The sequence below is a fragment of the Ahaetulla prasina genome, chromosome 3 (genome assembly GCF_028640845.1).
Source record: "Ahaetulla prasina isolate Xishuangbanna chromosome 3, ASM2864084v1, whole genome shotgun sequence".
In the NCBI taxonomy this organism is placed as follows: domain Eukaryota; kingdom Metazoa; phylum Chordata; class Lepidosauria; order Squamata; family Colubridae; genus Ahaetulla; species Ahaetulla prasina.
This window is the reverse complement of record NC_080541.1, coordinates 142,889,261-142,915,957: the sequence shown is the minus strand read 5'-3', so window position 1 is coordinate 142,915,957 and position 26,697 is coordinate 142,889,261. Positions and strand designations below refer to the sequence as shown.

The 26,697-nt window shown below is 38.7% G+C and overlaps 2 protein-coding genes across 2 annotated transcripts in view; one reads left to right on the top strand and one right to left on the bottom strand.

Annotated features, from left to right (window-relative positions):
* Positions 1–1,058, bottom strand: part of LOC131195570 (very-long-chain enoyl-CoA reductase-like) — a 40,950-nt gene extending 39,892 nt beyond the window's left edge. The window contains exon 1 of the mRNA XM_058177591.1: positions 652–1,058. Within this exon, the coding sequence (XP_058033574.1) occupies positions 652–678 (27 nt within the window). The 5' untranslated portion in view covers positions 679–1,058. The remainder of the gene's footprint in view (positions 1–651) is intronic.
* An 11,373-nt stretch (positions 1,059–12,431) lies between these two features.
* GCLM (glutamate-cysteine ligase modifier subunit) lies at positions 12,432–26,660 on the top strand. The gene is made up of 7 exons (XM_058178086.1): positions 12,432–12,910; positions 19,657–19,722; positions 21,329–21,413; positions 22,293–22,349; positions 24,147–24,349; positions 24,432–24,546; positions 25,354–26,660. The coding sequence occupies exons 1-7, from the start codon at positions 12,785–12,787 to the stop codon at positions 25,524–25,526; spliced, it is 825 nt and encodes a 274-aa protein (XP_058034069.1). The 5' UTR covers positions 12,432–12,784; the 3' UTR covers positions 25,527–26,660.
* Positions 26,661–26,697: the final 37 nt, after the last annotated feature.

The following is a 26,697-nucleotide window of genomic DNA, read 5'->3' as shown; positions in this document are numbered from 1 at the left end:
ATTGACTAGTAATTGAGAAGAACTGATTTTTTTTTTAACAGCAGAGCAAAAACTCTCCAGATCTGCATGAATTGGTGGTAAACCTGACCTCAAATCCGAGAAACAGGTGCCTCCAGGAGATGCTTGTCTAAAGTGGATAGCAAAAGTGTCCTTACCACCTTCTATTAGAATATTGTTCCAAAAATATAGTTTGTGTAACTAACCCTAACTCCTCTTCTGTTTGCTTCAAGAGAAAGTGGTCCTTAACTACCCTTTGGAGGGCAGCAGTTAGATCAGAGATTGAAGACTGCTACTTTAAGGACGATTTTAAAGCTATGCTCCAAAGCAACCACACTAGGAAAGTGCTGTTCCACTCCTGTCAGAGACAAGTAAAGCAAAGTAAAGGCTTCTTATGCTTAAAAACAGGCGGAGCAACCCTTGGTGTTTGTCCTGGTTAGCTTCAGGGCAAGCGGAAAGGTGGTTAGAAAAGAGAGATTCCCTGCTCGTTTCCTTTCCTGCTCCCGCGATCTGCCCACTGAGTACCACCCAAATGGTTGGATCCGGAGAAGGGCACACTGGCGCTCCGAGGATATTCCCCATCCATCGGGGTGGGAGAGGGAGGTGGGGGTGGGAGAAGCTACCAGTTCATCCCGTCCCTGCCGAGACACCCACCTCAAAGAAGGTGATTCTGCTACCCATCTCGCCGGGGATCCGGTTACGCGCCCTCCAGCTGCCGATCTAGAAGATGCCACCGCGGCGGGGACCGGGTCTTCCTTCTCCCCGACGATCCTCGCAGCTCCGCGGCTGCACTTTAATTGGGGGCCCGGCAGCTCCTCCGGCCAATCAGGAGATTCCCTACGCCCAGGAGGTAGCCTTGCAGGGATGGCTGGAGAAGGAGGAGGGAGGGAGGGAGGGGGGCCCGCGCTCCGCCGCCTCGCAGTCATTCCCTCCCCGTTTCCTTGCGCGTTGTTGTTGCTGCTGCTGCGGCCGCCTAGAGCCCCGAGGCACCGAGTTCAGGTGCGGCTTCCGAGGAAAAGAAGTGGGAATCGGGATCGGCTCGGCATACGAACGTCGGCTGCTCCGCGGGTTGCTGGGACCCTGCTTGCAGACACACGTGTTTAACGGATTAACAGAAGGGACCTTGTAGGTCATCTAGTCCAACCTCCCCGCCCAATCAGGAGACCCTGCCTACACCAAGGATGGCAGATTGTGTTTTTAAAGTAGCTGTGGGAATCCCCACCCCCACCGTCGTGGGACCGTTGTGTTAAGGCGCCGCCGCGCCAGTTCAGTTCTCAGCGGCCAGCAGTTTTGAGCGAAGCCGAAAAAGGTTCTCCTTGGCCAAGTTCGCTTCGCACGCACTCGGACAACACGACCTCACCCCACACAATCAAAAAGGCTACACCGCCAGTTAGGTCCTCCTTTCCTCCAACTCGACTTACGACCTACAATTGAGCCGCGAAGTTCTGTTGCTAAGGGGGACATTTATCAAGTGAATTTTGCCCTCTTTTACGACCTTGCTTAAGTGAGTCGCTGCCATTGTTAAGTTAGTGGCACGGTTGTTAAGTGACTCTCCCCTTCTAACTTTGCTTGTCAGAAGGTCCCAAAAAGAGATCACATGACCCTGGGACACCTTAGAAATTTTTTTGGGGGAAAAAATCTTGATTGGACAAGAAGTCCAGAGCATAAAAATACCACACTGACATATTCTGTTGGCAGTTTTCTCCATGCTTAGTAACATGAGTAACATTAATACCGTAGTTTTAGCCAGAGAAGACAATTACATCGCCATGCAACAGAACTGTGTGAACAAGAGAACCCCTGAACCCTGTTGCATATTAAAGGCTTGTTTGCTTGGCAACCGTCTTGAATTTATAACCAGTTGCAACACCCCAAGTCAAGTATTAGTGATTTACCATGTATAGTATTTTGCTGGTTTCCAACAAAAAGCACCCATTGGGGAAAGAATAGAATAGAATAGAATAGAATAGAATAGAATAGAATAGAATAGAATAGAATAGAATAGAATAGAATTTTTTTTATTGGCCAAGTGTGATTGGACACACAAGGAATTTGTCTTGGTGCATATGCTCTCAGTGTACATAAAAGAAAATATACGTTCATCAAGGTACAACATTTACAACACAATTGATGATCAATATATCAATATAAATCATAAGGATTGCCAGCAACAAGTTATAGTCATACAGTCATAAGTGGAAAGAGATTGGCGATGGGAACTATGAAACGATTAATAGTAGTGCAGATTCAGTAAATAGTCTGACAGTGTTGAGGGAATTATTTGTTTAGCAGAGTGATGGCCTTCGGGAAAAAACTGTTCTTGTGTCTAGTTGTTCTGGTGTGCAGTGCTCTATAGCGTTGTTTTGAGGGTAGGAGTTGAAACAGTTTATGTCCAGGATGCGAGGGATCTGCAAATATTTTCACGGCCCTCTTCTTGATTCGTGCAGTATACAGGTCCTCAATGGAAGGCAAGTGAATTTGCTTAGTGACTTCATGATTCACTGAACTATTGTGGTGATTTGCTTTACGATGATTGTAAAATTGAGTTCAGTCATGTGGTAACTTATGACCGCAATTCTGGTCCCAAGTGTGGTTATAAGTCAAGGACTACATTTAAGGTGCAAATGTTTATTAAAATGGTGTACATAACCGTACATTTGGATAATAATCACTAATTAACATAAAATAGCAGAATATAATCAAATTTTTTGTTCAACAACAGCTTCCCTAAAATCCCAAATATAGAAACACAAAAAGTTATTTTAAACAAAATCTCTCCCTCCCCTTCCCTTTCAGTTCTCTCAAACACTTTAATAAATATCTTCAGTTGAAGAATTTATGGGGCTGTATTATTATGGACCATCTTTAAGGCCAGCCCCATATAAAGTCTATTACAACAATGAATGGATTAGTGAAAAGCATTTCAAGAAGCGCTGCACAAAACATATTAACACAAGTGAAGCACCTCTCCTTTTAGTTGTGCTCCTTGGAAAGCTCCCATCTCTATTTACAAGGAAATGCTGAGACCAGGATACAGCAACCAACATACTGTACTTGTAGGAGCTGGATGTTAAATCATATTACGTGTATTTATTTTGGGATGGACTTTAAGCACTGCTATTTTTTAAAAAATCTGAGCTTGTGATAGCATGTAGCTAACTTTAACTTCAGCTGATAGTAGCACTTAACCTCAGAAATTAAGTAGTTTGCCAGTACTCTGCCTGGGGAACACTGTCGTGTCCCACTCCTCCGCTGACGGCCAGGTCAGGGAAATCTGAATCAGGCGTGCCTCTGCAGCTCTGCCAAAGTCCTAGCAAAGTCCTCGGGGCAGGCAGGAGACCAGAAAGTGACTTCAGCAAGATATGTTTAGACTTTGCCTGACTCAGAGAATGCCAGAAAGCAGGTCCTTTATATAGGCCATGGGGTGTGGCTCTATGACTCAGCACTTATCCAGGCCTGCCCCTCCCTTCCTTCTGTTGCCTCCGTCTATCAAGTCTTCTGACGCGAGGGTCACTCCAGTCTGCAGCTGTTGGCAATTGACCCCCCCTTTGGCTCACATGCTGTGGAGGAGGGGGAGGGGTCTAGTTGCTCCGTTTGCCTGGGCATGGAGCCAGAGCTGGGGGCTGGAGATACTTCCTCCTCTTCAGCCGGTCTGGGCATGGAGCCAGGGCTGGGGCTGGGAGGCATACTAGGACATTCCTCCGTGTTCGGAAGCAGATAAGAAGGCCCCGGCTGTGGTGAGATCGGACGAGACACAACAAACACCAATGCAATAGATGTGGGGAAGAGGTTCCATGTGAATCAGGGAAGACACATGGATCTACAGCGAAGATCAGGAAGGGGCATGGGAATTGTGCCAGTCGCTAGCATAGCACAAGCACAGAGAAACTAGGGAGAGGGAGACTAATCTGAGCAAACTTGCAACATTCCTTGCCAGCTTGCCCACTGCCAATGTTCTCTGTCATCTTTGCTTGTGGGAAAGTTGTCAGGGAGCATTAGGGATCATGATTGATTTACACTTCCTGCCAGGTTCTACATTAACTTGTGGGAATGTGAGGCAACGTTGGAAATGACAATTATGTGACTATGACTGACTGCATCCAGTGTGGCCAGTACTGTCCTATATTTCACTTCCATGGGAGTAATGGGTCTCCTGACATTCTGTAAGTTAGCCCATTTGAGGTCCCTTGGTTCAAAAATTGTTGCCCTATGACATAGTATTGTTTCCAATGGATGGTTACAAACAGTCAAAGAGACACAAGAGTTTTAGTAAAAGATAAAAAAAATTAAATAAAAATTAAATTTAAATTATTAGGTAGTAAATGCTGCTTTCAGGATTTGATTATATATGTTGGGTTTTTTACTGTGAGAGGATATTTGCTCTGTAAAGGTTTTCACACAGTGTAAAGCACAGTGCATACTCTATGAAATATTAACTGTTAAGCATTAATTCTCTTTCAGTGTTAGTTATCCTTTCCCCATAGCAAGAGTTTGGTATGGCTTATAGCCATAATATCCATTATCTTAAATCAGCACACACCTATAGACATTTCTGCTTTCCTTCATTTGCTGCCCATTTTCTGTTTTTCAAACTATAAAGAAAACCAGACATTAGTAAGTGAGGCTGAGGCAGTATTTGATATTTTACAATTGATATATTATTGGAATAAGCTAAGAATATATCACAGAGAGTAAAAGTTAAGAGTATCATCTTCAATAAACAAGGCTAGGCATCTAAGCAGATTTTTGGATCGGTAAACAGGTTTCAGACTTGAAGCAAACATTAGAAATAAAAATATAGTTTTTGAGAAGCAAAGTCTTTTACTTAATTCCACTAACCTTTCTTTAATTTTTGAAGGAGAAAGTTACATTCAGTTATGGCAGGAGTAGGTAATATACTAAATCTATTACCTACTCATATCTTTATCTGGCTTACTGCAGCTTTTCCAATATTAGCTCATCCCAATAAAGTCATAATTATACTTCAGTGGAGGATCAGGGATATAGATCTCCAAACTGATAGAATTAGTTTCCTCCCTCCATTTATTTATTTGTATCCTACCTTTATTATTTTTTTATAAATAACTCAAGATGATGAATATATCCAATACACCTTCCTCCTCATATTTTTTCTTCAACAACAACCCAGTGAGGTAGGCTGAGAGAAAGTGATTGATCCAAAGTCACCCTGCTGACTTTGTGTCTAAGGTAGGACTAGAACTCAAGTCTCCTGGTTTCTAGGCCATTCTCTCCCTGTCTGGTGACTCCATCCCCAGGAAACGTATCATGATACTGTTCTTATCAAAGGCTTTCTATAGTAATTCAATTTTTCAGATGAGTTGGTCCTTGGTGAGAACGTTGATGTATATATTTCAGGTGTTTACTTTTGTTGCGCTATTGCAGATGAGTTATTAAAGTAGTTATGGTTCCTTTGGTTACTCAGAGAAGAGCTAACTAGGTGAAAACAGTATCAAATCTCTGTTTTTAGAATAGAAGTGGTTGTGTCAAATCACAAATCAACCCATTGTTTGTTGCATGAAGTCCAAAAGTCTTGGCAAATAGTCTTGTGTGGAAATCATAAGTCTGTACTGTGCTGCTAAGTTCATACCACATAGAGTACAATAGGGACCGTCTACTGCCAACGTCTATCTCCCAACGACCGGTACGCTCTCACAGAGAGGGGCTCCTCAGGGTGCCGTCAGCCAAGCAATGCCGGCTGGCGCCCCCAGGGGGAGGGCCTTCTCTGTGGGGGCTCCTACCCTATGGAACGAGCTTCCCCCTGGATTTCGACAAATACCTGACCTTAGGACCTTCCGCCGCAAACTTAAAACCTACTTATTTCGTCTTGCTGGACTCGTTTAAATTTTAAATTATCAAATTGATTTTATGGGTTTTAAATTTTTTGTAAATTTTAGAGGGTAATATTTTATCTATAAGTAGCCATATCGAATAGGTTTTTTAAGGGTTGTTTTTAGTTTTGTATTGTTGTTTTCTTTCTGTATTTTATTCCTGGCTGTACACCGCCCTGAGTCCTTCGGGAGAAGGGCGGTCTATAAATAAAAATATTCTATTCTATTCTATTCTAGTAAGTATTTTAGGTATTTTTAAAGGAATATTTAAAATGCATTTTTATACCCAGGAATTAATATAGATTGCTTTATAGCAGGGGTATCAAACTCAATTTCATTGAGGGCCGCATCAGGGCTGTGTTTGACCTTGGGGGCTGGGATGGGCGTGGCCAGCTCAACATCACTCATATCTACCTGAGAAAATGGGCTCCCTAGCTCCGTTTTCGACTGCACCAGCCTCCTATAACCCTCTGCCAGCAAAAACAGAGCTCAGGAGGGCCATATGCTCCGTTTTCACTGGCAGAGGCACTACGGGCCATCCTTCACTGTTTCCAGGGTGGCCCCGTGGGCCAGATCTAAGCACCCCACGGGCCGGATCTGGCGCCCGGGCCTTGAGTTTGACAGTCCTGCTTTATAGCATTGTTGCGAACTGTTTTGTTATTGTATAATTAGGAAGCAAGTATCTATTTAATAAAATAAAAATGCTTACAGCACTATACATCTCAGGTTCTGAGGGTAGAAGATCCTATAATCTGTCAGTGGAACCCACCTATAAAATTGCAACATATATGCACAAATATTACGGCATTGGTTTTTCTAATTCTTTACCAAACAGCTGGTTGAAATATTTTAATTATTTGGGCAAAAGTACCTCTTGATTTAGATGTGTGGCCACTGGAAGGAGAAGTCTTTCTGATAGTGGTGGTGGTGATATGTGTGCACACACATGCACATGTGTATGCCTTACAGTTACCGTGTTTCCCCGAAAATAAGACCCTGTCTTATATTTTTTTGAACCCTGAAATAAGCGCTTGGCCTTACTGCCATGCACTCAAAAGCCCGATTGGGCTTATTACCAGGGGATGTCTTATTTTGGGGAAAACAGGGTAGTTACACTCCTGATGACTGTCTGGATGAGCCCCTGCAATTTTCTTGGCAACACTTTTAGAAGAGGTTTGCCACTGCTTCCTTCCTAGAGCTGAGGGAAAAATCACTGGCCCAAAGTTACCCAATTGGCTTTGTGCCTAAGGGGGAACTAAAACTCACAAGTCTTTCCATTTCGAGCCTTGTGCCTTAACCACTACACCAAACTGGTTCTCATTTTAGTGGTAGAATCCAAAAAATCTGAAACGTCAGCCTTAGAGATTTCAGATGTCATGTAACATCCGTATTTTGTCTTGTAATGGAATCAGATACTGCATGGCCTTTCCCAGCTGACGATGGTATGTTTTGATGCTCTTGATTGGATTTGTTGGTGTTTGTTGGAATGTTCAGATTGTAATGACTGTGGTGATTTTCTATTGTTAATTTACATTACAACCTCTTTCAAATCGACATTATTATTATGGTTCATTAGACAGTCAGCCAGATGTTCAGTCTGGATTTGGCATTTTTGTCCACCTACCAAGTCATTCCCAAGGACCTGGGATAGGCAGATGTGGATATGTTGAAGGATGTAAGCTGACTGGTGGTGATTTTGCAATGCTTATGGTGTTCAAGTGGTGCTCCACTTGTTTTGGGATTGTGTCCAGAGTGCCTATTATTGTATTGTTGGTACTATCTTTGCTTTCTTCTCCCACAGTTGTTCTACTTCTATTTGCAGGTTTTTGAATTTTGTTACCTCCTCTAAATGTCTATGGAGACTCTCAGTCATCCAGGTCATGGTTGTCCCAAAGGTACTTTTTCAAGAGGCAACTGGACTTTCTGTTTTTTCTTTGAAGACATTTCATTTCTCATCCAAGAAGCTTCTTCAGTTCTTCACATCTTCAAAGAAAAACCAGAAAATCTGGTTGCCGCTTGAAAAAGCACCTTTGGGTTACCTTCTCTAGTTCTTTCTCTTCTATTTTGCTTCCAGGTACTGCCGCAAGTCACATTATTAATCTTATTATTAACAGCAAATTTCTATTTGACATCTCAGGTCCTAAAATCACTTATATTATTAGGGGCCATGGTATTCATATGCTTTTATCATGTAATTGATCACACATATTAACGCGGTGGCTCAGGGGCTAGGACGTTGAGCTTGTTGATCGAAAGGTCGGCAGCTCAGCAGTTCGAAACCCTAGTGCTGCCATGTAATGGGGTGAGCTCCTGTTACTTGTCCCAGCTTCTGCCAACCTAGCAGTTTCGAAAGCACATAAAAATGCAAGTAGAAAAAATAGGGACCACCTTTGGTGGGAAGGTAACAGCATTCTGTGAACCTTTGGCATTGAGTCATGCCGGCCACATGACCATGGAGACGTCTTAGGACGCTGGCTCTTCGGCTTTGAAACGGAGATGAGCACCACCACCTAGAGTCGGCAACGACTAGCACGTATGTGCGAGGGGAACCTTTACCTTTACCTTATAAAACTTTGAATACAGGGAGGAAAAATTGGTGAGATGCCAGCGACTTTCAAAACTCATTTGCTCCACATCCTTTTCAGTTGTTCTTATTTGGGAAGGCTTGATATACCTTTCCACATTTGTAAAAGCCAACCACAAAATGAGATCTGGAAAAAACCTCTATTCCCTTGGATTTCATTATCATATCACTGCAATTCCCCTATAGGTTTACACCACTGGGATGAAAATGATCTAGAAATCATGTCTCCCTGGCCGCACAAAAGTTTTCCATCTGGCTTTAATATACATAGAAAACTGTATTACGTGTTCACCAGATAACTATTATGTTCCTTCATTTTTAAATGACATACTAATATTAAATAACAAGTAGTTGGTATATTATTAGAATGAGATGTTATCCTCTCACCTTGTGCTCTTGTTAATATATTCACTCCATTTTTACTGCAGCACTCTGGGAAGCAGCCAAGATTTTGTTAACCATTATTGGAGACCAATAGACAGTGAGAAATAAAAGCCTGAAGCAGCAAATTCCAAACTTCAGAATGCATTCTTTGTATCAAATTCACACAAAGGGGGGATTACATAATCCAAGTATCAGAAATATTTCAGTTTTAATTTCATACAGGCTGTTATATAATTGATCCCATTCTTGCAGCTGTGTTTATTATATTAAGTGATAATTTTTATTATATAACTGCAACATTGTATTAATCTAGTCAAGAATAAACCCTGCTGGACTCAACGGTAATTACTTTTGAGTAGAAAGTGAGTATATGAAGAAATTATAATCTTGGATCTTTCTGTGCCAGTTGTACAAATGATATAGCAGAGGGATAATGATCAGATAATCAGGCAGTGGTTTGGTTTGGATTAATTGGCATATATCCTGTGAAACATGTGTTTTTGAGGGTTTTTTGTTTTTGTTTTTTTAAAGCTTGGTTGTATGAGGAAAAAATAAAAATAAAGAGGTAGGAAAAATTCTATGGCAGGGAAGGTGTTTTTACTTCTTGAATTCCTGTAAAATATAATCAATTTAAAGAGCATTGTCTAAAGTTCTGCTACCTAATCACATTTTTAACGAATTAAAACAAGGATATAGTTCTGACAATTGGAGCAATAACTCATGCAGAGTTGAAGGGTGAGCAAGAATATAGTTAGATAATCCTTTTACCCAACAGAATCTGTTGGAAGGACAGGACACTATATCATTCAGAGATGCAACAGGCAATCATTTCAATTAGTCCTTTCCATTCTAAAGTACATTTCAGGAATGCTGAGAGCTAGCAGTAGGAATTAACAGCACCATGTCAGCCCTGCTGGTATACAGTATTTCTGGTTACACAGCAATACAAATTACATAGTCTGTTGAAAGAAATAATAATGACTTAAAATTGTTTGTAATTCTGTAATTATTTAGAACTTATTTTCCAAAAAGGCTGAGAAATAAAAACACTCAGCAATGACTTGATCTTCACAATAAACAAAATTAAGAATTCTGAAAGTTCATGAGTTATCTGAATCTAAGATTATTGTGTAATCTAAGTAGGAACAAAAGTTACAAGCAGGGACTTTTGATTGTCTCCTGTCTTTCCAATATTGGTAATATCATATACAATACTATATTTCTACAAAGTAAAACAGTCCAATTGATACGTGGGCTGTATGCAGAGTTAGGTAAAAGCAGGTTCCTCCAGGTTCTTGATTGGATAAACAACACAAATAATTGCTAAGAAATGAATGAATTCAGATTCTTGCATTCACATTCATGAGATAAGAGTTGAGAGAAACCATGCAAATAGCACATTGAAAATAGGAGGAGAAAAGAGCATTAGGTATGCTCGCCTAGTTGAATTATTTATAAAAATAATAAAGGCATGATATAAATAAATAAGTAGTGAAATGAGACTCTGGAAGAACATTCAAAGGGTGCCAAAAGTTTTCTCTTCTTGCGGTTGTCGTTCCTCTTCTAGGATTACATATTGGAGCGGAAAGATAGTGGGACCAAATAATAATAATAATAATAATAATAATAATAATAATAATAATAATAATAATAATAATAATAATAATAATAATAATAATAATAATAATATCAGAGTTGGAAGGGACCTTGGAGGTCTTCTAGTCCAACTCCCTGCCCAGGCAGGAAACCTTACACCATTTCAGACAAATGGCTATCCAGCATTTTCTTTAAAATTTCCAGTGTTGGAGCATTTACAACTTCTGCAGGCAAGTTGTTCCACTGATTAATTGTTCTAACTGTCAGGAAATTTCTCCTTAGTTCTAGGTTGCTTCTCTCCTTGATTAGTTTCCACCCATTGCTTCTTGTTCTACCCTCAGGTGCATTGGAGAATAGTTTGACTCCCTCTTCTTTGTGGCAACCCCTGAGATATTGGAACACTGCTATCATGTCTCCCCTAATCCTTCTTTTCATTAAACTAAGCATACCGAGTTCCTGCAACCGTTCTTCACATGTTTTAGCCTCCAGTCCCCTAATCATCTTTGTTGCTCTTCTCTGCACTCTTTCTATAATAGAAGATTAAGGATGAAAACAGTCGCTAAATAGAAACAAAGCAGAACCGGTCTCCAGAGTGGAATGTGACAATTTGCCACAGCCAACTCACTGTGGCCAACTCACAACTGCCAACCTGCCAAGGGACAACTCACCGCACCTAACTCTTCATGGAACAACTTGCTGCGGGACAATTGAACAATTCAATTTAATTATTTAAAATATATTTTAATTTTTGTCATTCGCATTTTATTTTCTCCCTCCTTTGTCACCCTTTCTTTAATGATGCTATTCAACCATTTCCTTCATATTAATTGTCCTGCAGCGAGTTATCCCGTGGTGAGTTGGCCGTGGCAAATTGTCACAGGCCCCTCCAGAGCACCCCAATGCAAAACCACCCTCAGACTTAAAACTGAAGTAAGTACAGGTACTCCTCCAGTTACAACCACAATTGAGTCCAACATTTACGTTGCTAAGTGAAACATTTATTAAATGAGTTTGCCCCATTTTACGGCTTTTCTTGCCATAGTTAAGCGAACCATTGCATTTGTTAAGTTAACAACATGGTGGATAAATAAACCTGGCTCCCTCATTGACTTTGCTTGTCAGAAGGTTATGGAAGCTGAATGCGTGACCCCAGAACCCTCCCAACCATCATCAATATGAACCAGTTGCCAAGTGTCTGAATTTTGTTAGTTGTTAGTCTCGCTAATCCCCATACTTTTTACCTTAAATTGGCTACCGTGGACCTTTCACTTTTTTTTTTTGTTTACATTTATATCTCGCCCTTCTCCGAAGACTCAGGGCGGCTTACAGTGTATAAGGCAATAGTCTCATTCTATTTGTATATTTTTACAAAGTCAACTTATTGCCCTCCCAACAATCTGGGTCCTCATTTTACCTACCTTATAAAGGATGGAAGGCTGAGTCAACCTTGGGCCGGGCTTGAACCTGCAGTAATTGCAGGCTACTGTGTTCTAATAACAGGCTCTAACAGCCTGAGCTATTCCGACATTTCTTAAGAGGTCCCTAAGGGAGCGTACATAAGTGCACCAGCGTGCCTACTGTCCCTGTCCTACAGTCTCATTTTTATGTAATCTTTCTATGTGTTTATGGCTATGTTTTGCCTATTTATATCCTTTTATTTGTGCCATTTTTTTTCATGTCTATGTCTATACTGTTACTTTTTTCCTTGTTCTTGTTGATACATAAACAAACAAATAAATAAATTTTGATCATGTGACTACGGGGGGGGGGAAATGCAAGAACGGTCGTTGAGCGTGAAAAACGGTCACGCTTTTCAGTGCCGTTGTAACTTTGAACAGTCACTAAATGAATGGCAAGCCAAGTAGGTACAATATACGGGTGTGGATGGTGAAAGAGGTAGAAAATGCCTCCAACGACCGGCAGAGGTCGCTACTCAGCGCTCTTTTCGTCTCCCGGAAAGAGGCGGGGACCCGTTGCAACGACGCTGGGGGATGTTCAGGCATGCGCTGACGGCGGGGCTGCGCTTTCTCTTGGGAGGAGCTAAGCCCGGCGCTCAGCGCTCGAGGCTCTTCCCGGCAGCTCACCTCCTCCGCTGCCCAGAGCCCCGCTGTTGCTGCGGCCGCCGCCGCTCCTTTCCTTTGCCCTGACGGGCCACCTGCCGCTATTGTCCCCGAGCCATGTGACTGGGAGGGTGACCGAGCGCTTTGATTTGCTTAGTCATCCGCTCCCCACCCTCCCGAGGAGGCAACTCGCGTGAGCTTATATATCTATATCTATATATATATATACATTTCCCGACCGAGCCCGGCGGCTCAGCGGCTCCTCCTCGCCGAAAAGAGAGAAGGTTAGAAGCGCGATATCCGGGACTCCCGGCATGGGGACCGAAAGCGGCCGGGCGGCCGTCCTGCTGAGACAAGCGCGCACCCTCAACCTGCAAACCGGCAACCTGCTCAACTGGGGCCGCTTGCGGAAGAAATGCCCGGCTACCCCCAGCGAGGAGGTGAGCGTAAAGAAGAGATGGTTGGTGTGTAGGGTGGGTGGGAGAGGCGGCGACTAAGGGGCGTCCCGTGATGCCTTCCCGACGAGACGATGGACGAAGGTGGACGCCGGGTTGCGCGGAATGACATTTGCCTATATTTTGGGGGGGGGGGGTCGCCGTCCCCCGTCCCCCCCGAGCTTCGGGTGAATGAATGCGGCAAAATAATAATAATCAAACCCCGTGTTGTGACCGATTTCCCTGCCTTCCTACATAATAAGGGTAGTTCGGAGGGTCCTAGAATGTAGGTTTGCTCCTCTCCCGCCTTACTGCAGAGCGAACTAACCGAGTCTCTTCAAGCCTGGTCTAGCAAGCCATCTACATAAAACGCTGCTTTGCAAAATATACGGCTTTTTTGCTTGGGCCTTCCCTATCAAAAGTCGCAATAGGAAAGAACTCTGGACTTAACTATGACACAAAAAGTCTTCTAGGGACAGCCAGGTAGAGTTCAAAGGAACCAGCTGCAAAATTGCTGTAAAGCCTAAAACGCTTAAAAAGCCGGGATATGAATGGTGTTGTTGTTGTTGTTGTTTTAAAAAAAATCAAAATCCATCGTTCAAGTGATGAATAAAATATACTGTATACAGATTATAATATTTATATTGATGTTGATTTGGTTGTGTAATAGATGTATACAAACTCTCCAAAGGTCTGATTGTGGTATTTGTCAGAATAATTGACTTTGAATGGATTGAAGTAAAACCTTGTGGTACCACAAAGATTAACATTTATTATGGCATAAATGTTTGAAGAACAGGGTCCAGGTTCATAAAGTGCTACACTAATTACAGGACTCTGGAATCTTTACTTGTCTCTACATAGACATGAGTAGTTGTGGACATAAACAGTAGCCATAAAAAATATATAGCAATAGTAAGGAATGTAGTAGTAGTACGGTAGTAATAAACTTCTTAACAGTATTCATCCATTGTATGGTTATAGAGCTGATTGCATGAGGTGTAATTAAAAAGTTTATCCCTGTTCAAGTCTCAAGAGATAAAACTTAACCTCTTGTTAAACCACAGTGGGGTATTCCATATTGCAGCCTCCACTTGAAGCTCTTTTGCTCCTTCATGCTAGGGACAAATGTTCTCAGATATTTGAGGTTGTAAATAAATATTTAAATTTTGCTGTACTATTGTTAGAAGAAATACAGAGGCTTGGCTTTTGGCACTGCTGCAGGATACATGGGCAGGGAGAGTTGTAGCATGTTAATGGTAGTTGCTACAGGACGGATAGCTTCAGAAGTGCAACCAACCCATTATTCTTGGGGTATAAATATTTGTTGCATGAGGAAACATATAACTTATTCTAATTGGGGATAATAATGCCGTTCCTTTGTTTCCTCTTTTTGGTTTGTCCTATTATATATAATTCTGTACACATACACAACATACCTACTATACCATCTACAAATGGTGTGTAGGATAGTTTCTTTTAACTTTAAGAAATACATGTTACAGCCTGATGAATTGTGGCGATCTCCGTGTGATTGAGTTTGTGATAAATGGAAATTTTCTATTATTAGGTGGTGCTTTTGTACAAAATAGAATCCACAAAGTCATCAAGTTCCATAACTGTGAGGTAAAAGTTCTAGTAAAACTTAGGCAGTGCTTCCTGCCCATGAAATAAGACTACAAAGGTGCCTTCAAGGTATTTCTGGTAAAGGAAACGCCTTCAAGAAGAGAAGGTAAAAGAATATTTTCATCCAGCCATGGAAATAGTGGCATGTTATGGAACATACAAGGGCCAAATTGTTGATTTGGAATTTTATTTCAAGCCAGGAATGTGAACAGAAAAAAGTTTGATCAGCAGATATAATGAAAGTTTAAAAAATCTGCCTTAATCTGGGGGTTTATAAACATTGCCAAAAATAACTCCTAGTATAATAATAACAATAACAACAACAACAACAACAACAACAGGGAAACACAGTTCTCTGCCTTTCTTTTAAGACCTGGGTTAGATTGTTATACTCAAAATAACACCTGTAAAGATAATTTTTTTCTGTTTTATTTTTCATTTTAAAATGTTCTAATATACTTCTAGCTTAATATAAAATGAAAGCAGCTTGAACTGTGTAATAGTTTTGTTGCAGCATGTATCTGCCAAATATCTGCCTCACCCTGGTTGTAATTGCACGATGGAATCCTGATATAATTAAAGCAGGAAATCACATTCTAACCCCAGGTCATATGTGGAAGTATGACCTATTGTGAGATGTTAACACTTGAGACACTTCATGTTTTCTTTTAACTATCTAAATATGGCATGTTATAGTTAAGAACAAAAACTGCAAACAAAATTGGATCAAAGTTACTTGATCAACTATGCTCAGGTATCTTATATTTACTGCCAACTTCCTTTGGCCCAGTATTTAAAACGCATGAATTAAAGTTTGGCTTACTAATCAAGGAAATTTTAAGATACATTTTATAATAAGTAGTGATGCATAAAGGTTTGTGAACCCTTTTGCATTTTCAATATTTCTACATATATATGACCTTAAACCCAGTCTGCTTTCCATGCAAGTCCTAAAACTAGTTAAAGAGAATTCAATTAAATGTCTCAAAACCATTGTACTTGTTCATTTATTTGAGGAAAATGATCCAGAGCTATATTACCTGCATGCCAAATGTATGTGAATTTTGTTTTCAGTAACTGGTATTCCCCTTTTGGCCAGCAATAACTGCAACTAAACATTTCTGCTAAATGTTAATCAGTCCTGCACATTGGCTTGGAGAAATTTAGCCTACTCCTCTTTGTAGAACAGCATGAACTCAGGGGTGTTAAGAGGAGTTCCTTGCATGAACTTCCTCCCTCAAGTCCTTTTACAACATTACTATAGGATTAAGCTCAGGACTTAGATTTGGCCATTCCAAAACATTGATTTTCTTTTGCTTTAACCTATCTTTGGTCTTATGACTTGTGTGTTTTGGGCCATTATCTTCCTACCTGAGCCAGTTTCTCTTGAGTTTCAGATAGATACCCTGTGGGTATCTCTGGAATTTGCTAATAACAATTCCGAATTCATAGTTCTGTTAGTGATGGCAAGGCGCCCTGCAGTGGTGGGATTCAGCCGGTTCGCACCACTTCGGGAGAACCGGTTGTTAACTTTCTGAGCAATTTGGCAAACTGGTTGTTAGAAGAAATCATTAGGGCAGAGAACCGGTTGTTAAATTACTTGAATCCCACCACTGGCGCCCTGGTCCAGAGGCAGCAAACCATGATATTGCCATTACCATGTTTCAAAGATTGGTTCTTATGGTGGAATGTAGTATTTACCTTTTGACAAACCTTAACATTTTACCTTCAAGCCAAAAAAAAAAGTTCTGTCTTAGCCTTATCTGTCCACAGAACGTTTTCCCAATAGCCTTCTGGCCTATTACACACCATTGTTGCTTATTGGCGGTGTCATGAACACTGATATTAGCTAATGTAAGAGAGGCCTTTCATTTTTTAGACAATACCTTTGAGACTTGCACACTTCTAATCTTGGCCTGCATATTCAGTCTTTGGGTATATTTCTTTTTTGGGTGTGTGCTTTCAGTTCATGCAAGATAGTAATGAATGCTAAACTCTTCAAAAGCTAAGTGTAATCCTGGAATTGTTTTAACATGTTGAAGCTTCTCAATAGATAACTGTGAGTGGAAGATTCTCCCAAATTCAATATTTTGAAAAATCACCAGTCCAAACTGGAAGTATTTTCAACAGTTAGGAGAACTATCCATGAACACATTGAATTCTGTGGGTATTAATGCACATTACTATTTGGAAACTTTGTTAGACAGTGCAGAATGGTTAGACTGGAGCTACATTATGAAGTGGTCGGCTATGTAAGGTTGATAAACAAACAGATAAATGCCATGCATTAGAGACAGTTAAAACAAGTGAGCTATAACTCCAGAGGTGTTATTTATTTATTTATTTATTTATTTATAATGTAGTTGAATCTTGGTAGGAACCAGCAAAGAGACACTTAGGTGGGATAGGCGGTATAGAAATGTGAGGAATAAATAAAATGAAAACAAAGAGGAACAGCCTCCAACCACCTGTGGCTTTAAGTACTATTTATTAATTTCCTATTAAAAGAACCTACTGAGCCCAAAGTGCCATCAATAAATAATAGACAAGTGTGCTGTTTATTTTATTTTTTTAAATTATTTTTTTAAACATACACCCATATTGTTTGTGGACAAAGTTGGTTCTGGGTATCATTCATATTAATCCAATTTGCAGTAACAATATTAGTAATCTATCACATTTATCAAATTTAAGTAATCATTATATGGTTTAAACATACACAAACAAAAATGCCTAACTCCTCATCTTTATCTCTTATCTTCATCTCTATCTTTCTTGTTCAATCTAAACATTTCTCTATTATGCATAGGCAAAGTTGTTTCTGGGTATCATTCATATTAATTCAATTCACGCTAACAACGTTAAATATCTCTATCAATTTTAAGTAGTCTTCATTATATTATTTAAACATACATAAAACAAAATGCCTAACATCTGTAAACTTCTAATCTTTCTATTTTTTTATTCATTTTAATAAAAAATTATATTTTAATATTTCCCCTATCTAATTTTGTTTCTGCCTCTTTCAGCTTACAATCAGGCTACTTTAATATTTAAAGGGCAATTCTTTCTAACCATCATCTCTCCTCCTCCATCTCTTCTTCAATTCTTATACATTTTTTAATTCAGCTCCCACGCTCCTCATCTTTGTCTCTATCTTCATCTCTATCTTTCTTGTTCAATCTAAACCTTTCTCCCAGTACAGTCTTATACTGCCACTTCTCCCAGATGTCTGCCCATGTCCCAATCTCCTTATCAAAGGTATCTTCCTGTCTCTCCAATTGTCGATTTGTCTGTTTTATTTTCTTCAGTCTTTTTCCCTTTATCAGCTGGTTTGTCAATCCTGTTTTTTGCTGCAGTCCTTGATTTATTTGTTGATGTGGCCAGTCCATCTGTTCTCTCCGCTCCTTTTGCTTGCCACAAATATGCTGTTTAAAATGCCTTCTTCTTATTGTCAATTTACCAATTTGAAGCTTAGGATTCTTATTTATTTATCTATCAAATAATATAGCTGCCTTTCTCACCATTGGGAACTCTGGGAAGCAAGCAAGAATTAATAAGAACAATAAATAAAAACAAAAAAAATTGCAATATTAAAAAAATATATATTAAAAAGTGAAAATACAACCCATAGGAGAGGGATGATAAAACATCTCATCAATGGAGCCATTTTAGTAGGTCCCTAGTCATCTGTGATCCCCCGGCCTGATAACATAGTGAAAATTTGAGGGCCTTGGGGAATACTGTAAAAGAGCTAGTCTCATTTTGGAGAGAAGAATATCCCATAGGGTGGGGCACCACAGCAGAGAAGGCAGATCTCCTGGGACCCATCAAATGAAGATCCCTGGCCAATGGTATCTGTACCATACCTTTTTTGCCAGATCTAGTGGGGCAGGTTGGTGTAACCAGGGAACCCTGTTGCATGCCATGAAGGGTTTTAAAGGTTAAAACCAGCACCTTGAATCGGAAGCAAACTGGCAATCAGTGCAGCTGGCATTGGATGTATTTATGGCACCTGTGAACTGTTCTTTGACAACAAATAATTAGTATCAAGATAAGTGATAGGTCTTCCCCAGCTTTTAAAAAGAGATATCTGTCAGCTGAGAAGAGAATTAATAGCTTTAGCTATAATAAATAAACTTAAACTTGTCTTCAGATACTCCGCAGTTTGGTGGGGGTTGTAGTTTGGTGGGATCTAGAAAGGTAAACAAACTTCTGTGACTATGGCTAATGAGGTTAAGGTATTATATTTTTAAGCAGGAATGCATACTTAATGGGTAAGTTCTGACAGACATTGTGGTTAATCAAGATTTACACAATGAAGATTCTGCTTCTAGAGTTTCTCCGGTATTATAGTGAAGAAGAGATCAAATAATTCCAGTTCTCTAGTTGTTTGCCTTTTGATAAATTCCTGAATTTGATGGAGACTTTAGAAATCTAAGTAGAGAGATAATAGATCAGGCTGATGGCCAGTTTAGTCTAGTTATACTGTGATACCCATAACTAACCAGATATGTCTAGGAAGTTCACAAGGATGGGCTTAACGTTTATGATACTTCTTGGGGATAACAATGGAAGAGTGCTATAAAAAGCAGCATGCTATCTTTGATTCAGAACGTAGTTTCCCAAATAGACAGTTTATTTGCTCCCTTTACTAAAGTCTTTGGTCAAGTTCAGTCTCTTGTAATTTCATTGGTGTATTCATGCCATTTTCTTGATAACAGTACCTAAACGAATTGCGCTTGCTTTTCCCAAGAGTTGATTCCTTTGTTAAGCCCAGAGCCCTGGTATTCTCAAGTGATCACCCATCAAATAATAAGCAAGTACTATATACCTGTTTTATGATTACTCATTTTGCTAAGTGCTGCCCCCATTTGGCACTAAAGAGAATATATCCACTTTATTAATAAAGCCTATGAATAACAGTTTAGAAATGTAACATCTACTGCTTGCACTCATGTTGGTTGTGCTATGTAAGTTCTGATATTCATAATTCATACACTTACATATATGGGCAGAAGGAATAGATGAATACCAGAAAATTATTTTTACACTGTTTTTTGTTTAATTTATTTTTTACATTGAATAACAGAAACCAAATGTTAACATTGGAATGTTCTTTACAGCTGCGGGATTGCATTCAGAAAACCTTAAATGAATGGAATTCAAAAATCAGCCCTGATCTGATGCAGGTAAGCGATCCTTTCATATTTCTTTTAATCATTACCACCAGTCTTTATTATAAACATTGACCAACACAACAAATAAAGATCTTTACGCCAGACAGGTAAGATTAAATTAAATAAAAGGGTAACTGAAAAGAATATAAGGAACAGAAAATGTTAAGACTAGCAAGTCAGAATAATATAAAAATGAAACATAAAAATTAACATAAGAGCTACTAAATAAAACAGTAAAATCAACTGAAAAAGATGTAGGGATTGTTGACTTCTACAAATACTCTTCTTACAAACTCAGCAAAAATATTGTTACTAATAAAATAAGAACAAAATAAATTAGAAAAAATATTATTTAATTAAATATTTCACTCAAATAGTGAAATATTTCAGTCAAATGGGAATAGGATAATTTTCTTTCTTTTTTTTTACACCAGCTTGTGGTGTAACATAAATCAATTTTGAATTGTTATTACTTCTAGTCAAGATTTACATGATAAAATATAAATAGAAAGTACCTCATTAAGGAATATGCGTGAAAGTACGTCTGTCTTCGCCTATCAGCAGTGGGCACCCTGAAGTAAAAATAAAACAAGAAATATCAAGTGTTTGCTCCTAGTTGTTTCAAAATTGTTTCAGTGTCTATGGTATGCTTTTTGCATCTATTTTGAATCATTGAAGATACAATAAGAACATCCAGTCTGTGTGGAGCAGGAACTGGCAGCATTTCACATTTGAAACAGTTACGCAGTCTGGATATTTTTTTCCTTGCATCTTAACAGACCAAAGGTTAAATCTTAATAGATTCTGGTAGTTTTACAAATATACTAAAGAAGCTGCAAAATTATCAAAATCTGATGAGATTAGATAATTTTGGAAAATTAAAATTTGCAGTTAATGGGAAAGTTTAGATTATTTGCAGCATCCATGTGTACATGTGAGATGATTTAGTTCTTATATGCTCTGTTTTGCCAGTCTGTTGGTCTCCCACCTCATCCTCATTTTAAAAAAGCAAACTTGTGAATGGATTTTAGGGGTGTTCAAGGTCTCTTTGTGTTCATTAAAAAACCCCAGCAACACAGATCTGTAGAAAGTACTTTGAAGCTAAATTATTGGAAAGAGAGATTGCTTCCCATTTACAGTACGGTACACCTGTCTTCGGTGCTGAGAATGAACATATGACCTGAAAATGAGATGCCAGCCAGTTACTGATGAGGTGGCTCAGTGGCTAAGACACTGAGCCTGTTGATCAGAAAGGTCAGCAGTTCGAATTCCTAGTACAGGTCTCCTGTGTGAGCAGGGGGTTGGATTAGATGACCTCCAAGGTCCCTTCCAACTCTGTTACTATTACAGTTTAACATAAAAGCATAAAAAAATTAGAGGTTAGCCCCTCTGGATCAGGGGGATAACCTTAGACCAAGAGGAGTCATAAAATTTATTTTGGATATCCACTATCCAAAATAGTTTTATAAAAACTGAACATAGAGTGAAAATATATTTTAAAGTGTTATAATGCTTTTTGCAGGTGACAATGTATTGGAAATGCTTAGCTGCCCCAAGAGGAAAGCTGCTCATGATTGATTATTTCAGCATAAAAATAATATTTAAATATTTATTTCAGGAAATTCCAGACATCATTGACTGTACTCTCCCACAAGCAGTAGAAAAGATTAATTCTGAAGAAAGAGAAGAATTGAAAGTTTCAGGTAAAACTCAGTTTTGTGCTCAATGTTGCAGAAATGTGAATAATCTTTACTTGCTTTACTTAACTCGCGTTACTTGTAAACGCCTTGGTTACAGAGCATCAAAACGTGGGATTGAAATGGACATTCATTTGGTGAATAGGAGTTCTGTTTAATATAGTTCTGTTTAATAATGTGCCTACATACTAGTGGCATTTCTGTACAACATTAAATCAAAGTGTAGGGTTACAAAATGAGCCTGTGCAAGTCATTATAGCTGAATATTATTCAGCTACCCAGAGACTCTTTTGTGAGGGAGATGGGCAATTTCAACATTTGATTAAATAAATAAATAAATTATTTTGATAGGTCCTTATTAGTAGACTGAAAATAATATAAAAATAGGAAAAAAATAACAGACAGTATGCAAAGGAAACTGAAATCAGGAATGGGGGACTTCCAGATGGGAACAATAAATGGAAAAAGGATCTTGGAATTGTAATGAATCAAAAACATTGAAACGACAGCCAAAAGGACAAATGCAATTCTAGTCTGTGACAATAGAAATATAATTTTCAAACTATGAGAAGTAGTAGTTCTGAGCTCCACACTTTCAGAAGAATTTGGAGAAATTGGAACAGGTACAAAGAAGGTTAAAAAAAATATCTAATCTGAAGTGCAATTTGAGAGCGGAACCAAATATCTTTGGAGGTGGTTGGATTCAAAACTTTTTCTCTACCTTTCACTGAAGATGCCAGGAACATTTTTCTTCTTTTACAAAAACTGTGATATGCCACTGAAAATATATCCCTCAATACATCCTTGAGCTTTTATGTTTAGCCAGAAAACATGAGCTTGCATTTTGCTTGCCTTCCTTGTTAACGATCGCCTTTTCATTTTCAGCAAAGCTCTTCGTCACAAGATCAAACTCCTCATCAATCAGAGAAGCTGTCAATATGAGTAAGTTCCAAATCTAAATTTGAGTGACTGCCCAGTTATATTTTGTATATTTAAAAAAATGCTTTTGTAACTAAAACAGGTGACAGATTTATCTCAAGTTGTTTTTTAAAAAAAGACTTTCATGTCCTTTCTGTCCTTGAATTACAGCTGACAGGAAACAAAGGTTGTCCTTTTGTTCTAGAGAAGTAAATACAAGCTTGTGTCACTAAAGGAAACGGAAACTTTGTAAACTCGAGTGCTCTTACAGTTACTTGCAAAGCAAATTAGAAGTCTCCTGTGCCCCTTGACAATAATTAGGCTTTTATTTTTCTTATAATATGCTAAAATTATTTGGGGCTACTGAGAAAAAAAAGCATGGATGTAGAAAGGGGAGAAGTGTATAAGGGAAGGTATGGGTGACATGTTAACTTTTCAGTTAGCTTTGAAAGTAACTTTTTATTTTACAGCTGAATTTCAAAGCCTATTTATAAAATCTAGTTTTTTCCCCTACCCTTCAGTATATTTCTCTCCTCTTTGTATAGATACTTCATTGCAAGTTAAAATGAATTTGCTGGATCTTTACAGTTCTGAAGATCTGTAGATTCACAGGCCTATGGTGGTATCTGCAGTCTAAATCACTTTACCATGTATTTTATGACATACTTCGTACAACTGTCAAAATGCTGTACCTGTATGAATGCTGAAGGAACATGCAAATATTATTGGTTTGTGAGTGAATTATACTTGAAGAGCTCCAGATCATTTTGTTTGCCCTCCAGACCATACTGAATTTTCATAATCAGGGAATGATATGAATGAAACATTTCAGAATTCTATTGACTAATCCATTCCTGAATTAATAATTCTGCTAGAGAGTTTATCTTTTGGTTTTGGTTTTCTGTTCCTCATCTTTTTTAAGTAAACTTCATTTTATGTTGCTTTAATTTATACGTATTTTTATATTTTACATTTTTTAGATGCATTGCATACAATAGGGGTGTCAAACTCAAGTTCATTGAAGGCCACATCAGGATTGGGTTTGACCTTGAAGGACGGGGTGGGGGTGGCCCTGGTGGGTGTGACATGGAACTGCATCTCCACAGACATGGTTTTATTAACTTATAAAAATAGGGAGGTGTACATATCTTTGATTTTGGTTTTTTAATATTTACTTGATCTACTTATGAGAGAGAGAGACCAGATCAAGAAACTGACTCCATAGGAAAACTAGAACTATAAATTATTGACATAGGCTAATAGCAGAATCCTGCAAGCCTGAAAGGTAAAATATTTTACTTTTTCTCCCTTTTATAACCTTCTGAGTCAAGGATGGCCTCCTGCAGTGCTCCAGAGGCTGTGTTTTGGGCCTGGAAGGCCTCCTGGAGCACTCTGAAGGCCCCATTTTGGCCTGGAAGTCGTCCTGGATGACTCCGGAGGCCCTGTTTTGGTCCTGGGAGGCCTCCTGAGCCATTCTGGAGGCCCCATTTTGGGCCTGGACAGCCTCCTGGAGAGCACTCCGGAGGCCCCATTTTGGCCCTGGAAGGCCTCCTGGACCACCCCGGAGGCCAAAAGCTGTTGCTTGGGGAGGGAGGCGCCCTGCCTGTGCCCCATTTTTTTCTAGCAGAGGCACTGCAGACCGGTCCTTTGCTATTTCCAGATCTGGCCCGCGGGCCTTGTGTTTGACACCCCTGGCATAGAATGTGATATAAAATAAAAGTAACGGACTGAATAAATGAATAACAGATAAGTTGTTTCTGCTTTTTAAAAATATGTATAAAATTGTTCCTTGTCTAATTTTTTTGCTTTGTTTATTTTTAGCATGTTCAGCTCTTGGTGTTGACCAGTTAGATTCTGTGATCATTTCTCCCCCACCAACTGAAGATGGAATTAATTTTTCTTTAGAGTATTTACAACCTTACTGGACAGAGCTTGAAAACTTAGTCCAGAACAAAAAGATTGTTGCCATAGGGACTTCTGATCTAGATAAAACATTGCTAGAACAGCTGTTCAGGTGGGCACAGGTAAGAAAGAAGCTGCTCATTGTGAATTCAACTCCATTAAAACACAAACTTTATTACACATTGAATATTTCATTTATTTTAGGTGAAACCAAGTAGTAACCAAGTGAATCTTGCTTCCTGTTGTGTAATGCCACCAGATCTGACTTTATTCGCAAAAGAATTTGATATTCAACTATTAACTCATAACGACCCAAAAGGTAATGTCACCTTAAGAATCTGAGGATTGCCTTGTTTCAATAAACAAGAACAATTCTATTAATGAACCTGAAATCTCTGAAGATTTTCTAAAGCCCTCTGACTGTGGCTTGGTAGGATGAAAACAAGGCCTGGAAAACCTTTGAAAAACTCTTGTTGTTTCCATTTCATTGTGTGGGATGGTAGCAAAATACCAATTCATTAAATGAAACAATATATTACATGAGATGGTATTTATGATGAGTAGTGTAGAAGAGGATTTTAGCATCTTGAAAATATCAGCTATTGCCAAGAATTCTGCCCCAGTTTGGGGGTAGGCGAAATAATTTTAATTTTAAACACTTAAAATATAGATAGTCCTTGATAATAGAGACCAACATTTCTGTTAGTAAGTGAAACAGTTGTTAAGTGAGCTTTGTCTTATTTTGTGACTTTTATTGCTACAGTTAAGTGAATCACTGCAGTTAAGTTAGTAACATAGTTGATAAGCGAATCTGACTTCCCTATTAACTTCGCTTGTCAAAAGTTCGCAAAAGGTGATCGCATTACCGTCATTAACATGAGCTAGTTGCCAAGCATCTTAATTTTGATCATGGGGATGCTGCAGCATTCGTAAGTATGAAAGTCACTTTTTCAGTGCCACTGTAACTTCTAATGGTCACTAAACTAAAGGTGGAGAGTCAAGGACTACCTGTAATAGGCTACCCAATGTGTTATGAAGTGTGTTTGGGGACATACATTTATTTTATGAAATAATACTGGTAGCACATATACTAAAATACTATTCTTATAATCTGTTCAACTCTTAGAACTGCTTTGTGAAACAGGTTTCCAGGAAGCTCTTCAGGAAAGCCTCCCAGATTGCCAGGGGCACGAATGGACTCCCCTCTGGCTTCTGCGGTATTCAGTCATTGTTAAAAGCAGAGGGATTATCAAATCCAAGGGCTACATCTTGCAAGCTAAAAGGATCCCATCATCTTAACACTGATCTTGACAACTGGCTACTTCAGAGAGACCCTAACTCTACTTCATATTGAACCTAGTAGTTGTTTTTTAATTGACAAAGTTATCATAAAACCCAGATTGCATATGGGATGATACTCTTGAGCCCATTCTTTCAATTTCATTTACTTTCACGTACTATATGGTGTTCTGTGTTGAGAACAGTTGGCTCACCTATAACAATATTGTTTTTCATTAAAATTTACTAATTTAGGGATATTGTATGTAATCTTTGGAATATTTTAATGACTAATATAAATTCAAAATCTAGCTAGCTATATTTTGATTGAAGTATTTTTTTTGTAAGGCATAATTGACTTGGTATACTTTATGGCTGCTTAGCTGATGGAAAGCTAAATAAACCAGAGTTTGGTGGAATAAGCAGGTGACTTCACAAGTGGTAAAAATATGTGAAATATTTAATAGAGTCATAAATTTATATTCAGTTCACTATGCATCAAACATCTTACCAGAGTTTGACTAGCCATGCACAATTTTTGTTATGTTTGTTGTATTTTTTTCTTGGCATATGTTCAGAAGATTTTTTTAAACTCGGAATTATATGGCTCCAGTGAAGAGTAGAATTAACTTTTTGAAAATTGGTTTTGCTGAAGTTAAAACATACTTATATTTTGAAAAAGATAAAAAGTTGTTTATATAAATTTCAGCATTGCACTGAGTGTTGCTTCTCAGACATTTTTAGGAATTCTTAAAAACAACCAGCAGAGGTGCAGATAAGTTACTTTGAAGTTTGTGGGTTCTTTAAAAGAAGTTGATTCAATGCTCTTAAGCACTTAATTTAATTTAAAAAACTGCTGCAGTTAAATGAATATTTTAATTGATGATCTCTAAAGAGGTTTGCTTATTGTGATTTCAGTAGTTCAACAATGTACATTTTTGCGATTTTAATGCGTATTTCTGCATTATTAAGGCACATATGAAAGTTATGTAAGGGATGCAAACTTTATCTGGATTTTAAGCTTTTAATTTATAAATGAAAATGTTATAGCTTTACTAAACATTTTATTATGTTTTTCATACCATCTTCACATACTTGGATCCATTCCAACAGGGAAACTTCTTATACTTTATATTAAAATAATTTTGCATTAGATGATTTAGCAAGTGGTGGTGTTTGAATTCCACAATAT